The sequence below is a fragment of the Buteo buteo genome, chromosome 2 (genome assembly GCF_964188355.1).
Source record: "Buteo buteo chromosome 2, bButBut1.hap1.1, whole genome shotgun sequence".
NCBI classification, from domain to species: Eukaryota; Metazoa; Chordata; class Aves; order Accipitriformes; family Accipitridae; genus Buteo; species Buteo buteo.
Window position 1 is genome coordinate 76,078,309 of NC_134172.1, and position 16,092 is coordinate 76,094,400.

The 16,092-nt window shown below is 42.3% G+C and overlaps 1 protein-coding gene across 1 annotated transcript in view; it reads right to left on the reverse strand.

Moving 5' to 3' along the window:
- Nucleotides 1-838, reverse strand: part of TAF4 (TATA-box binding protein associated factor 4) — a 40,597-nt gene extending 39,759 nt beyond the window's left edge. Inside the window, exon 1 of the mRNA XM_075020389.1 lies at nt 479-838. Within this exon, the coding sequence (XP_074876490.1) occupies nt 479-794 (316 nt within the window). The 5' untranslated portion in view covers nt 795-838. The remainder of the gene's footprint in view (nt 1-478) is intronic.
- Between the last annotated feature and the right edge of the window lie 15,254 nt (nt 839-16,092).

The window sequence follows — 16,092 nt, forward strand, 5'->3', positions numbered from 1 at the left end:
ACCTCCACCCCTGGAAAGGGAAGGGGAGCAGTCACAGACGGCACGGGAGGCACAGCCATTACCAAGGGGGTGGGCTCTGCCTCCCTCAGCCCCCGAGATTAAGAGAGCCCTTTTACACTCCAGCAACAAGGGCAGGAAAAGAAGAGGGGACCGGCAGAGTCACGGACGGGCACTGCCGGCTTATTCTGCGGGGAGGCTGCCCCCACACATGATAAAACACCCTCTCGTAAGCAGAAGCGAGGAGGGAAAATAAAGGGGAGGGAGCAGAGGCGCGGATACACACCGAGGGGGCATGATGAGGGGAGGCTCTCCCCCAGATGATCGATACCACCCTTTGCACTCCCGCTCCTGCCACAGCGAGAAGGAGGAGAGAGGGAAAAGGGGGGAAAGCAGTGAGGGAAGGAGGCAGCCGGAGCTGGGGAGTGGGGGGAGGGGAGGGCCCCTCTCCCTCAGAGCCCCCCACCCCTGCCCATGTTACCTGCTTTTGTGATCTCTGGGGCACTCAGTCCCATCTTGCTGCTGCTGCTGCTCTCTGTTTGGGCATTAGCATTGCCTCCTACTACTACTCCTCCAGGGCTAGGGCTAGGGCTGCTGCTGCTACTGCTGCTGCTCACAACATGGTTCCCCAGCAGCCCCCCAGCGGCCCTCAGGGGCTCCTGCGCCTTGTGGTGCTGGTGGTGGTGGCCGGAGGCCGCCAGCTGGGACTCCAGGGAGCCCACCAGGTCGCTCACCACCTTCTCATCCACCTCCGTGTTCAGGAAAACCTCATCCAGCAGATCCGAGCCCGCCGCCATCTTTTTTTTGGAGGGTTCCTGTGAGCTGCTCCCTCCTCCCCCCCCTCCCCTTTCACTCCTCCCTCCCTCCCCCCACCCCACACACACACACTCGGCTCTCCCCCCGCGACTGCGCAGGCGCGGGCGCCCAGCTTCACATCACCGGCCGGAGAGGGATTCCGCCCGCCGCTGATTGGCCGAGGGCCGTCTATAAAAGGCAGGGCAAATGGCTGCGAGCGCTTAGTTGGGAGTCGGGCGGCAGCGGCTCCGCAGCGGAGCGGCGGCGGGAGGCGGGCGAAGGGGGCGGGCGGTGCGGGGCGGCGGGGCCGCTGCCGTAGGTGCGGGCGAGGCCGGTCGGCCGGCCGGCGGAGCGGTGGCGGGGAGGCGGGGGGACGGCCGCCGGCCGGCCGCGGCTCTTTGTCTGCCTCGGCCCAAAATGGCTGCATGTTTCCCTGCTCTGCTCCCTGCGTCCGGGTCTCCCCCGCCGGCGCGAGTCTGAAGGGCGCCCCACACCTGTGCCAGCTGCGTGTAACTGATCCACCGGGGGCGGGCGGGCGGGCTGGCTGGCGGCCGGGGCCCCACGCCCAGCCCAGCCCCGGGCGGGGGCAGCGGGCGAGGCGGAGCGCCCCGGCCTCCGCGCCTCCCTCCGCCGCTGACAGAGGCGGGCTGCCCGCCCGGGGTAGGGGGGGGGGATTGCTGCAGCCTCTCGGTGCGGCGGGTAGCGGCCCTTCGGTGCGGTCGGCGGGGGCGGGGGCCGCCGCCGTGTGCCAGGCGCCGTCTCCGCAGGCTTCTTCCCTCCGCGGCCTGAGCAGCCTGACTCAGCACGGCGGGGACCGGGGCGAGCCCCGGGCGAGAGAGCGCCCGAGGAGGGAGGGCGGCTGCGATTTCGGCGCTGGGAAGAGGAGAGGGGAGGGGGGGAAAGGAGGAAAAAAAAAAAGAAAAAAAAAGAGAGGGAGATCGTAATTTTAAACGGCCCACTCGCAGCTGCGAGGCGGAGGGGGCCCTGCCGCGGCGGGGACGATCCCCGCGTGTGTGTCAGGCTGCGTTACACCCCCGCTGCCGCTTAACCCTTGGGGGGGAGAGCCGTGCGGCTGCGAAACGGGAGCCGGGGCAGGCTGTGCCTGCCGGGGAGGGCTGCCGCCGGGTCCCCGTGGAGCCGAGCTTCGGGTCGGAGCCCCGGCCGTGTCGGGAGGGGTGCGGCGGTGCTCGGCCCGGCGCTGGCTGCGGGTGGACGCGTCTTTGCTGAGCGCCGGCCTTACAGTCGGGAGCTGCACTTCGACCTTGTTGTGCAACCATCGTAAAGGAAGTAAATACAGTTAAAGTAAGAATACGACCTGCCTTTTAATCAGCGCTCTCTTTTGTCAGGCGCTGTTTCACCGGAAAACTGAACTGTTGGGGCGACGTTAACTGAAAGCTGAATCGTAGCCTGTGTTAAGAGGTAGCGAGCTTAAAATAGCACCTCTTATTTCACTATTATAAAATAAGCTTTGCTCTTACGTATTGGGAATGGGTGGAATTAGAGGCTGGAACTGCGTTGCAGTGGGATTGACTCAGCACCTGCTAATGCCCCGGTCGACGATGCCTGGTGTTGACTGGCCTGATGAGAGCTGACTGAAGGCTGCAAAGGTGGAGGCTTGGAAGAATAAGAGCTGTGAGTTATCTATGAGAAAGGGTTGCTTTAAATAGGTCAGAGACAAAGTAATTCTCTGCTTAGGGTTGCCCAAACATGGGTGTCGACGCTTCCTGCGTTACATATTTGTGGTGATCACTTAACTTGTAGTACTGTAACATGAATTAAATTGCTCTCCTTGCTAGTTGGCCTCATGGGCAATGCGAACAGTGCTGAAGTACTGTCCCTTGCCTTACCCTGCCCCCAAATATGCAAATGTATCTACAAGGGAGAAGGTGTTTGCTGAAAGCTCACAGGGGAAACATTAATACTGATAGGCATTTGTTCTTAACATACAGGCCTCGAATAAGAGGGTGAGTAAATACCTTTAAATCAAAAATCTTAGAAATTCACGGTTTATGGCAAGGGATATTACTGTTCTAGTTTCTCATGTCCTCCTGTTACCTGCAGTAGACTTTGGCTGCTGAGTAAATATGACAAAGCTGAGCCTTTCCTGAGGCTCTGATCACTTCACCAGGTGGCATCGCTAGAAGGGACTGCCTTGCTCCTCTGAAAAGTTTAATATTAATCTTTTAGTCTTGTTGTCAAATGTTTTGTACTCTGCAGCTTTTCTCAGTCATCGTTCGAAACTCAAGGGAAAGAACACCCTGTCCTTCTCTGTGACTTTTAACTTCCATTTTATCAGGTTTTGCCAAATTACAATGCTGCAAAGTGGCTGCGATTTTACAGACATCATTGTAGGTCATGTTGCCCATTTCTTACAAGGCAGGAACGCTGCTTCAAGCAGGGTAGTCCCAACCAGTTTGCTGTTGCCACAGTCGAGCACATTGCTAGTTTTAGCTATGGTGAAATTCTATAAGCAACATACCAAAGAACTATCCAGAATAGAAGTCTGGTCACGTTCCCTAAACAGTGGAAGAGTTCATCTACATCAGCTGCTCAAATGATTTATTAAGGGTAAAAACCTAGACTTAAGCTAAAACAGCCTGAAGGTTCAGAGTGGCTGTGAGTCTTTCTTTCATGGCATCTAACCAGGAGTACAGCCCAATGCTGGGCTGTGATGCCCAAGGAGTGATGGAGGAAGAAGGAGTGACATGAGAGATGGATGGAATTATCAAGTGGCAGCAGCAGTCAGCATGAAGGGTCAGAGCAGCCTATATTCTTCTCCTGCTCGCATTCTAGGACAGCTTGAATGTAGTTTACAGTTGCATACAGAACTAGAAATAAAAACCTAGAAATCTTCATGTCCTTGTTCTAACACTCTCCTTAGTGTACCATATGGCATATCTACTGTATTAGGTAAACAACAATCTCAAAGCAACTGAGATTCATTACAACTTGTGCATTATAAGTGTGTAGGATTCATTACTGAATAATTTATCTTTTCATACTCTCTACCTCTTGTTTGACATTGGAAGTAACTTTCCAGACTGCATTCTTCAGGACTGGGATTCCAGCTCTGCTGTGCTGTACTGCTCATCTTCTGTTTTAAATTGTATGAAAGAGCAACTTGCATAAGAATTCTAGTAATGGATTACTGATAATTATCAGTGTCGAAATAGTCAGACTGAATATACAGTGAATGCTACATATTTCACCCATTGGCAATTACATCAAAAGATATCAAACACTACAGGCACATACGAATTCTCTAGTGTCAGAGAGCAGAAGCAAGCAGGAGCTATACAGGAAAAGTGGAGGACTGTCAGTCCCTTTAACCTGCTCTTTTTAGTATATTATTATTTAAAATACTTTTTTTTTTTCCTCCTAGAACTAGCCTATGTAGATCATGGCACAGAGACTGTGCCTCAAGATACAAGTGGTAATGCAATTCTCTTTGTTTTCTAAAAATGCAGTTAGCCTAGAACATCTGACAGAGCAACATGGATTGTGGAGATAAGGGATGTATCGGAGAAGCCTACAGATGATTTGCGAGGAGAGTTGCTTTTGGTTGTCTGTACGCAGCTCCTATGAGTCTTAACTGACCAGTCGGAATATTCAAGTCCCATCAGTAAGTAGATGAAAAACGCATAGCAATAGTTTTGACTGGTGATTTTTTGCTCTCCTCTCCTGTGCTTTTCTCCACTCCTTACCCAGCCACTGATCATTTAAAATGCTGAAAGTTGGGTTTTTACCAGTAGTACCTTGATTCCACAAGTTCAGTCAAACAGGATGACAGAATCCACACAAGTTTTGGTTTTATTCAGAAAGCTTCACTGTCCTTGTAGCTGGTATCCCACCCCACCTTTCTGCCTTGTACCCCATTTCCAATTTTTTTTGAGTACAAGAGTTAAGTACAGTGTGCCAGGAGGAGACAAAGGAATGGAGCCCTGATTGAAGATGATGCAGTCCTATGCAGAAGCTCCCAGGCGGTAACCTTGAAAGTCTGTGTGCTGATTCTTCTCCAAACAGGTGTCAGTCTGCATTAACGTGTGCGGCAAAACCACCAAGACTTCATGTGCACCTGGATACAAATGTTGACAATCTGTAGGAAAAATATTCCTGGTTTAAGTATTTTACTTTGAATTTAGGGGCAAATGCAGTCTTACCACAGACATGCACATGGAGATAAATAAAACAAATAAAACAACTTCAGTGCCTCTTTGCAGTCTATGCACTTCACTGTCTTCTCCTTGGAATCTGAAAATACTGTTAAAGTCTTGGTCTTAAAATCATCCCATGTACTTCAGCTGTCCTTAGGTGAATCCCTGAAGAAGTCTAATGCTCCTAATAGAAAGGGATTAATATTCAAAATTAAGTATGGTATGCTCCAGGAAAATGTCTTAATCCTTGCATTGTAAAATAAAGAGATGAACGGTAGATTTGGAAAGCAGCTGTGCAGTCCCTCTTTATTTTATAGTAATCACACCTACCTACATTCCCATTTCCACTTAAGGACAGCGTCTATCCTGATACGTACTAGACTGTTTCTGCTAGCTACAAAGCACCAGCCCTTTGACTGCATGCAATTCAGTGTTCTGGACAGAACATGTAGCACAATGCTGCAATGGAAGAGGTATGGGAAAACCACCTGCTTATTTAAGTGTTTATATCTCCATAACAGTTACTGGAACTCCAGAAGTGGAGCAGAAAAACAAACTCTTCATAAAATATATTTAATTGTAGTGAGATATGATTGAATAAATATATTATGCAACAGCTTAAGGGATAGCTTCTGTTTAAAAACAAGGTATTTAACAATACCTAGTTGTTAATTGGGAAATACGTAGAAAATACCTATTAGACTACTTATAAGCTGGATTTTCAAAAAGAAAAGTTAGCTGAGCACACAACTGCCTTGGCAATCTTCTCTAGTTTTTGAGACAGTTAGAAGACTGTGTCACTAATACATGTTACATGCAGTTCACATGGGAGTTATTTAAGTACAGCTGTACTGAGGCGTACCAAAGTCCATGCAACTCAACATTCTGTGCCCAAAAGATGCCCAAAGAATACACTGTGGGATAAAGGATTATTGTTTAAAGGCTTTCAAGGCTTTACAGTATAAAAGAGTTGTGGAATACTGTTTTTCTTTCCCAACTGCTCTTAATCTACCTCATCATGCTTGTTACTGCCTGCCAAGATAGGAAGTATCAATATCCAGACTCATCTGTCAGGGAAGAGCTAGGGAACTTTACTAAGAAAAAGGAGCACTTGTGTAAGAAGATGGAAGTTTCCAACTACACACCCCTGCAGCTAGCAGGTATTTTTTTTAAGCATATCTTCTGAATGGAGATTACTAGCAAATGTCCAGAATTATGTCTGTGGAAGAGACAATAAGGAGGCATGTCAACAAAGATTTGTGTTTTATCTGTTCTGAAAAATTTCTTGTGCAAGTCTACATGATTCATGGGAAAAAAAATATTATTAAAAGATTAGTGGTCCTTCTGGTCACTGCAACTAGCTTCAATAATTTCACGTATTTTGAATTTAGCAAATTATTAGAACTGACTGGGCAAAATGAAAATGCTTTCCTCTCTGAGCAAATTAAAGTAACTTTTGAAAATTTGAATCACTATTTTCAAGTGATACTCTGACAGAATATGTTGAGAAAATGTGCCTACTGATGGGTCTCATTACTGGAAATCCAATTTGCACATTTTACAGTCAGGATTTGTTAAAATATGTTTGAAATATTTCTTTTTAGTGAGAGGTGACTTTGGCAGTTTCTGCTTCAATTCTTCTGGGATTCTTTGTGAGCAAGGTATTATCCTGCCAGGGATGTTTTATCAACAGTATACCCTCAGACAACCTAAACAATATACTAATACAACGGATATTCCAGTTCTGGACTCTTCTGCGCCCTCTTGATTCAGAGCTGTTCTAGTTCTTCCCTGTGCTTTCCAGCATCATTCAATATCTAACATTCTCTCCACCAGTCCTCACTGTTTACTTTTTGAGCAGTGTAGATCACTGGTGCTCTTCATCCTTTACTCCTCTTTTAGATTCCAATTCTCCACCTCCCAGCAATTTAAAAAACAATGGTCAAATCAGTCTGTTGCCTCCAGACACAAGCTTGGTAGCTTGCTATGGTCAAAAGGTAGCTTCTGTTCTGCTTACAGCTCTGTCCAGCTTCATACATGACATACAGCAACGGTCACTCGGGTCACTCTTAAGAGGTATAGTTAGGATGACTTAACTTGAGATGTAAAGGCCACAGAAAATTTCCTTGTCTATGTCAATATACTAACTGTTCTTTTGTCTCTGATTATGCTCTATGAGCTGCTGTGCACTGCTTCCTCATCTCTCTAATACTCTTCTGTATATCAGTTGAAGCCAAGAGCCAGATGTGATGGAAACCTAGATGGTGTGATGCTATTACACTCTCCATTCTGTGCATCAAGAGCAGAGCAGCATGCACTCTTAAAACTGGAACTCCTTAAAGAACTGAAGACTGCTTGATTTTTTTCCAGTGAATACCATGATACGGCATTCTTAGATCATTGCCTTTTTGCCTCATCAAAAAGACTTCTTACTGGGCACTTGTTTAACAATTGACCACTTATGGCAATCAGTGTTATCCTCTTTCTTTATATGCTTCCCTCCACTCACTCACCTTCAAAAATACATAAATAAAAATAAATTAAAGAACTGAAGATAAATCTTCATCTTGTTTGTTCTTGGTCAGTGCTAAGAACAGGTACAGTTAGTGCCACGTCAGTCATGAAAGAGCAGTTGCTGTAGATGAAAACATTTGTCCTATGGAATTTGATAGGCATTTCTTTTATCACAATGCCTAGAGACTGTAAGTTATAGGAACAGAGCCGGACACATTCTTTGTCCCTATGCCCCTATCTAAATCATTCAATAGCCCCACGGCACCCCTCTTTTAAAATAGAGGAGTTATTTAAAAAAAGGATTGTGTGTGTGCCTGAATATAGACTTTTTAGGTCAAGAAGAAGAAATGTCAAGTGAAATTAACAGGCCGAAAAGTTGGTAAAACTTTCAGCATACGTACAATACGTAGGTCAAAATCCAGATTCTTGTAGATTTGAACTAGAATAATAATCACCTGTGCAAATATTTCTGAAAGTCATTTTCAGATGACAAAAATGGCTAAATCATTTTCCTTACTCCATCTCTAGTTCATAGTCTGCCAAATGGTCTTACCAAGCCTTATGGGACAATAGGATTCCTCACAGCAACCTTACTAATCTTAGTGACATTATAAAGAAAACAGACACAAAAGACACTGAACTGGAAAGCCAGTGTAGACAGAATAGGTATGAAAACATCATCATTTAAAGAAAAAAATGAAAGAAATCTAGTAAAGGAGGTTTGTTTTGGTTGTAATGAAATGAGATTGTATCTAAACGTTTTGTGGATTTGGAATGCTAAAAGTATGTAAGCAAGATTTTGCCAAGTTTTTTTTCTAATGACTTCTCTGTAATAACTGATTAAAATAAATCATGCTGTAGCTTCTTTATTGAGCTGCCTCAGACTTAATGAAAACACAGCACGAAAGGCTATTATATAAGGTTTTTTTCTGAATTCTCCAGCAGTCTAAAATAGTTAGGGATATGATTCCAGACAATAGGTTATTTTCTTACACTACCTAAAATATACTCTCACTATAAGAGACAGAGTTCAAGGACTTTCCCCTATTCCTTTAATGAGCTTTTGCTCATTTTTGAAACTCCAAACAAATCCAATAACTCAATTAAATATGGGATGTGTTCCCACAGTTGACAGAAGAAACTAGTAAAAGTTTTGAAGCAAGTCAGACAAGTATTTTCTCTCTCAAATACAAGATGGGGAAAACGTCCAACCCAAAGGAAATGACACACCCAGATGGAGGGCCAAGTTTTTTATGTTAAGTTGTTCCTTATTGTCAATTTTGTCTGTATGGGGTTACTTGCAATACTCTGCTATTACCACAGAAGTATAACAACATTGCCATCACTATGACTTAGTTTTCTACCTGGGACAGTAAACCCATCCATCTGTGTAAACTAACCATTTATTAATGACCAGACAAAATGGCAGGCAACAAATAAAACATCTTGTTTAGGAAAGATGGTTAGTTAGGAAACCAATAGACAATTTGTATGTTCTTGTGTAAAAAAATCAAATTGTTTTTATGAAACTATGAAACTTGTTTCTCCTAATTATTTTCAGCAGACCAAAAGAGGGAGCTAGTTTTGCTCCTCTGTACAGTTTAGTGGGCCAGTAAGTTTACTCATTCATTACTATTCCTTGACATGAAACCATTTAAGTAGAATTGTACGACTTGGCAGCCTGAAGCCATCCCTGCTGCACCCTCATCCCCAGCAAGAACCCATCAAACATAACATCCTCGCGACTTTAAAAGCTATGTGAAGTTGCATACTAGTACATGTGTTGGTATGATCGTACAACATGCTAGCTCTTACCCCTGTACTATTGCCAGCATTTCCACTGACTCGGAAAAAAAAGGCTGTGCAGGGCTAAGTTCCCCCCTTCCTAAAGCTTTCCTGTCATGAAAAGAGGTTCACAGGAAACAGAAGCCTTAAACCTTCTCTTGCAGTTTGACGACTTTTAGGTGTTCTAAATTCAAACTTTTTCATTCAGAAGGATCATCTCCTACAGGAGCCACACCATCCTCTTTTATACCTGGGTGGAGCAGTGAGCCACCTGCATCACACAGAGACTGAATCACTAATTCTTGCCCTGTAAAGACCGGAGTGCATTATTATCCTATTACAGCTCAGATAGTTATTTGAAAAGTTATTCAGTACTATGTCACTTTGGGCTTCCAGTTCATTCTCTTGCAGATGCAAATATCACATTTCTTTCAGTTTAGAACAAAAGAAGATATGTTTCTTTCTAACTCACAACCTCACCCTCAACACTACTTGGGGTTCTTTCTGCCTCACCAACAACAATTAAGATTTTTCAGACCAGTTTATGTTCTGAATTATAATTGCACAAACCTTTTGCCCTCAAAACGTCTTACTAACAACTGTAAGATAGCCAAGATAGCCTTTAGAAGTTTGTCATAGGTAATGTCATGGGCAGAGTAAATGCTGAGGATGCTGCTGAGTAAAATGCAGAGTCCAATATGAAGCTGTAAGGCTCTCTGGAAAAAGTTAAGCGTGTTAATATAAATTATGTGAGAAAATTGAAATGCCCAATCTCAAATGTTATTAGGGTTACTTCACAGAACAAAAATGTGCTTTAAAAGTGCACTAACTAATAAAACCCTTGTCATACATCAAGTGATAGAGAAATGAGGCATGAAGTACAAATAACACAAAGGCTTTGAACAGTGAATGTCAGAATTTTCAGGTGTATGTGGAAAGTGTGTATACAAATACCACAACAGTAAGGAGAAGTGCAAATTAGAACTGACCAGCCAGAGAGACACTGCTGTCTTATGTGAAAATTAATTTACAGTTTAGCTTCTAAAATGTGAAGGAGATTAAATGCCAGTTTATTGTCATACAAAAATAAATTACTATCCTATTGCTATGAATTACCTTACCATTCTCGGTATCTTTAACCTAAACCTGAATTAAAACCTTTAAACTTTAAACTCCAAAGCCTGTTTAGTCTTATTTTAAAAAGTAAAATAACAAACATAAATGAAGAAGAACACCCTAGCGGATAAAACAATGACTAAAAATTGACATCCTCAAAGACATTTCTGAAACATGCCTTTTAAAACAAGCCCAAGAACAATTCAAGCTATGAAAACTTCAGCAGATGTTATGCAGGGAAAGAACAGCATACTGCCGAGTGTAGGTAAAATGATATGTTACCTAGCTGAACAGAAAGAAGCAGAATCTACTAGTCATTTGTAAAGCAGGTAAGGAGAGAGAGATTCATTTCTTTGGCTCAAGAACAGAGTCCACTATAGAGAATTAATGCAAATGAGGTCTCTGATCTAAAATATCTAATAAAGGAGCTCTTTCCTTTATGTTCTCAGCCCAATTATGTATGTTGTTCTATGATTTGATTTGCACTAGCAAGAACTGGGCAGCAGGGTCTTGGTTCAACGCCATTCAAGCCTCAGTGACAATGAAATAGCGCTCAGTACTGATAGCCTGAATGTGTTCAATAATTTGTAGACAGAGAAAGAAGTACAGAGAGAGAAGGAGGAGCTCTTAAAGAAACACTGCAATCAAGCCTTCTGGAATTTTAGCCAAACCCAATTAGTAAAGATAGATTTCTGTACAGGGAATGATGAAATTTGCTAGTCTGCAACATCCAGGAGTCTGAAGTATGCAGTGAATGCAACTTGTATTCTCCAAAACATATGATTTTGTTCTGAAAAGACTGTCCACAGAGTGATGTATCAGGCTGTACTCCCATCTGCTCCTTAGTCTCTCCACTGAGACTGCTGTCAAGTGTACCAAGTAGGTCAGTTGTGATAGTCTAGTTGTAACTTGGACTCTTTTCAGCCTAGAAGTGGATTTAGATCATTGGTTATCACTGCAGCTCTTGAACCTCTTGGAAGGTTGGGCATGAAGCTGAATACACAGATTCTTATTCTCCCATTTAATGCATAAACCTTATGCATTAAAGCCCTACAAAATCTTTATTTGCAGACTAATCCTCTGCAGCATTTCATCCCTCAAAGCCAAGTTTTTGCCTCCTTTCTCCATTTATTATCTCCTATTCGCCTTTCAGCATGCTCTTCACTCTACCTTTTTGCTGATTTGATGTCTGAAAAAACTTTATGAAATCTGACTTTCATCCCATCCCCTCGCATCAGTGCATCTGTGAGAAGGATTCACAGAGGCTTGCAGTTCACTTCAGCGCAACATTACCCAAGAAAAAGCAGCCTATGCAGAAAAAACAAACAAACAAACAAACAAAACAGTCAGAGATTTTTACTAATGGAACTTTGTATTTTAGGCTATGTTCAGTGCTCCCCACTGTCCTAGATAGACAACTATCTCTCTTTATGCCCTAATTATTTCTAAACTTAGGTCTGAATCCTCTTACTCATTTGAATGGGAGATCGATGCCTAAACACATTTTTTAGAATCTAGGACTGGCTTGTAAGACTTCATCCTTCAATTTTTGTGACCAAACTGCAAATTTCAGCTTCATCAACCTTTTTTGTATCACATATATTATCCATTTACCTGTCTTCATGAAAGAATATCTTAAAATTACCTCCAGCTTCCACATCCATGAATAAATCACCACCTAGTTAGCCAGGATAACTTCATCTTGCCATTTGTGATTCAGAAAGCCTCAGTATAAAAGGTATTTGCACTTCTCTAACTGCTCCATCCCCCCATGCTTCAACAATGAAATTAGTTGCAACAGCAGACAGAATTTTGGGTTGTGTTCTTGGTCTTATGTCTAGTACTGAGTGTGTTTTTTTAGTCTCATTTTCACAGCTTGTAAAGTAGATACTGTAGCGTAGTGATGTGAGTGTGAAAAAGGTGTGGAATAGCAGTTTGTGTTCATTCTAATAAAAGATATTATGCACGTCCAAGATATTTCAGTTACAAAAATTAAGTAAATGTATGTTCCCTCCTTACTCTGTTCCTTCAAAAGTGTCCCAATGACTTCTAACCTCTTTAGGTTCAGGTAATCAAAAACAACTTTTATAGGTAGCCCCTGTAGATTTATGAGGTACAAACAGCAAAGACTGGGCAGGTCAGAATGGCACTGTTGGGTTATCCCATAAATTTAAGTGGATAATTGAACCTATCTTAAAAAACTGAATAGTTTAGAAGTCAGACTGGTAATTTGAATGCCCACATGGTAATATGAATCTTCCACATGGAAGTGCTACACAAAAAGAAAAATTCTCTAGCATGTTTTTGTAATTTTACCATTGAATTTTCACGGATGCAAAAAGAAATCATCATTTTGCATTATAGCAGAGAACTGTCTTTTCCTATAGAAAATTATTGATGTAGCAGGGAAAAGAGTAAACCGACTGCAGTATGAAAAGTGGTATTGAAAGCATACATGGAACAAGAAACTAAAGATATACTATTTTAATGTGAGTGTATTTATAATAAAGCTGCTTAAAAATTATAGATTAAGAGCCCCTTAAATCTAGTAGGTAATTCAAAATGCTACTTTTTTAATCTCTACTGTATAAAGACTGTGTATCTGTATGAAATAATAAGTTTGTTTTCAGCCAAACTCATGCAAAAATTTCCTCCTCTTATATTTGTATTTCACAGAGTTAGAGCATTGAAATAAACAGCAATGCCCAAATTGTGGTCTGGCTTTGACACTCACAAACTTTGTGGGTCTGGATGAGAAGTTTAAGCTCTCTGCCATCACATCCTTATTGGTAAAATATGTTTTGTCTTGACTGTGCAACACACTTGGACTACTGAGAAATGCAATGCGATAATGCAGATTTATGCCAGTTCCACCAAGTACACAGTTGAGGTACTAATTAGGAGAGCCAATCCCACACAAGCCTAAAACTATGACATTTTATAAAATATTTCACTTACATCCAGGAGTTAAACTGACTTTAAATTTGATATGTGGGGGTGGAATGAAAGATGTCAAAATTGAAATGTCTGAGGCACAGACTCAAAATTGAGGAAAAGAGAAAGAGAGAAAGGGGAGAGAGGACAGAACAGCATTACATGTATTACAATCGCTGTATTTATTTCTTGAATAAAAAAGAAAACAACACCTATTGTTTTGATGGAATTTTTTTTCAGAAGAGGTACCCCTTTTCCTGAGATGCAAGACAAACTCATGTAATGAAGCACTATTTCCTACGTACATCATTGTATCTCTTTTTTTTAGACTGTGGGAAATGGAGAAACCAATTATATGAAGCACACATTATCTAAATAAAAGTTACCAAGTTTTCAATTTTTTCCCACTTATTCATGTTTCTATTTTTTCTTTTCATTTCCTTATTCCATTCTCCTTCCCTCACTCTTCCCTTTATTCTAGCTTCCTTCGGTTGACTTTACATGTTTTTTTCTTTATTCTACTTTCTCTGCTTTTCTCTGCTTTTCTTTATTTAGAATAAAAACACTTACATAGATGGATCATTTTTTTTCTTCTCATCTTTCCTGATCTTTTCAGTTTCTCCATCTTTTTCTAGTCCCTCCTTCATTCCTGGGCTCTTTTCTACTACCCATTCCCCACACCACTACAGAATCATGTTCTGTACGTGGTGATCTTACCCTCCTCCCCTGCAGCTACCACTTTGTTCTTTGAAACTACCGGTGTGTTTCTAACTTTTCTTCCTCTAGGGCTCACATGTTTCTCCCTTCCTTTGTAGCATTTGCTTTGTTTGCCACACCCAAATTCAAATCTCTGCTCCACTTTCACCTCCTCCGTTTTCCACGCTAGTCTCTTTTCTCTCCTCCTCTTTGCCACCAACTGCAAACATATCCCACCGTCCCCAGGTGCAAGAGGTGATGCTTCAGCAGCCAGTGCCTGGCTCACTTCTTCCAGCAGTTGGAGCTTGTTACAGATGTCTTTCCAAACAACTGCCATCTGTCATTAGCTCTGCCAGATGTCAGTTCATGGACATGGCCATGAGCCACCACGTAAGTGCTCTCTCACCATCACACACACCACAAATTTTCATCATTGCTGTAAGTCACAGGTTTCTCTTTTAACTGCTATGAAATGTCATTAAATATATCGGTGGTGACCATCCCAAATGCCACTAGTTGCATTCCAATTGCCATGGGAATCTCCTTAATTCTGGGAGCATAGGTTTTCCTGTAAATGAACTACCTACATACTTACATTATCTGACTGTACCCTACCTCCAGTCTCCAAAGACCACAGTTGCCAGTGGTCCAAAATGCTGTTCTGTGAAAGCTGCGTCTCATGAGGTGCAACTCTGCTAGGTTTTTTCCTAGTACCACAATGAACTGCAATTGGCTTCTTCATATGAAGCCAAATATTCCCTCTTCATATGAGGGATGCCCAGGATCGCACACTTGTCATGAATTTACACAGTGAATGATGCTCTTTCGTTCCCCCTTTCAACACTTAATGGATGAAGAACTGTATTTTTTAGCAGAATAAATAACACTAACAGGGCATTTAAAATGTCAGGTGTCATATTTCTTCTTGCTGATCACTTTTTATCTCTGACTGCTGTCAAACAAAAGATACTGGGGAAATTCATTACAATAAAGAGTATCTTCCAGAGGCAGGTCGATTTACGGCCATGACGATTATAACTAAAACTCTGTTTTTGCATATTTCTCCTTACCAGTGTATAGTTCATGCCACTTTGGTGTATTCTTCTTTTTCCACATTGCTTTAATTAGTCTTCCTGCAGGATCCACATCACTGTATTGGTACATGTGGTTGTCCCTTTCTCTTTCCTGTTTTTTAAAAAACAGTGAGAGGATAAAACAATCATAATACTTTTGCTGAATACAGAACAAAATACTGGAACTAAAGGTGCTTATGAATCAGTGGCATTTTGGTGTGCATCGAGAAAAAAACCAAGTTGAACTGAAAAACCTGGAGGCCCATTTACCATTTCTAAAAAATATTTTAAGAGTGGAAACAAGGAACATCAAATTAAATATATTGTGGAGCTGAAGAATACAAACCAAAAGAGGGAGTACTGCTTCTCTACCTTTGGTTGCATTGCCTATACTGACATCATTTTTCCCATTCAAAATAATTATTTGTGACTGCCCCAAACTGAGCATTTTATTATTTCTTGCCCTATTTTTCTCCATTTGAATTTTTCTACATGCTTAAACTAGACACTCCTCATACAGGGGAGCTAGATGAGTTTTTTCATCAGGGAAGTCTCTAACCAGTAATTTGCCTGCTAAAGGGCACTATTTACTGCAGTAAAAATGGAATCTTTTCTTGCTCTGCATAGGTTATACTTAAGGCTGAGCTAAAAATCTAAGATTGACTTTAAGGGCTGACTTTCTTATTCAAAAATAGTTTGCCCAATTAATATATATGAAATCACTGACTTATTATTTTTTTTTTAGCAGCTCTCTCCATGCTAGAATGATGAAAATTTAACAAGTGAAGGACTGCGCATGTGTGTCCCTAAGAGAGAGAAGGAAAGCATCTTCCCTGTTCAGACTGGGAGATCTGCTCTCCAGGCTGTATAAACAGCATGAAGAGTAGCACCATAAAATACTTGAGGTCACAGGGCGGACAGCTTGAGGCATTTGGAAAACAGCTCTCTGAGCCATGGTGCACAAGGAAGCACGTCGTCGTGACATGAGGATAAACCTGTGGACTGCATACTACTGTGTCGCTGTTGTA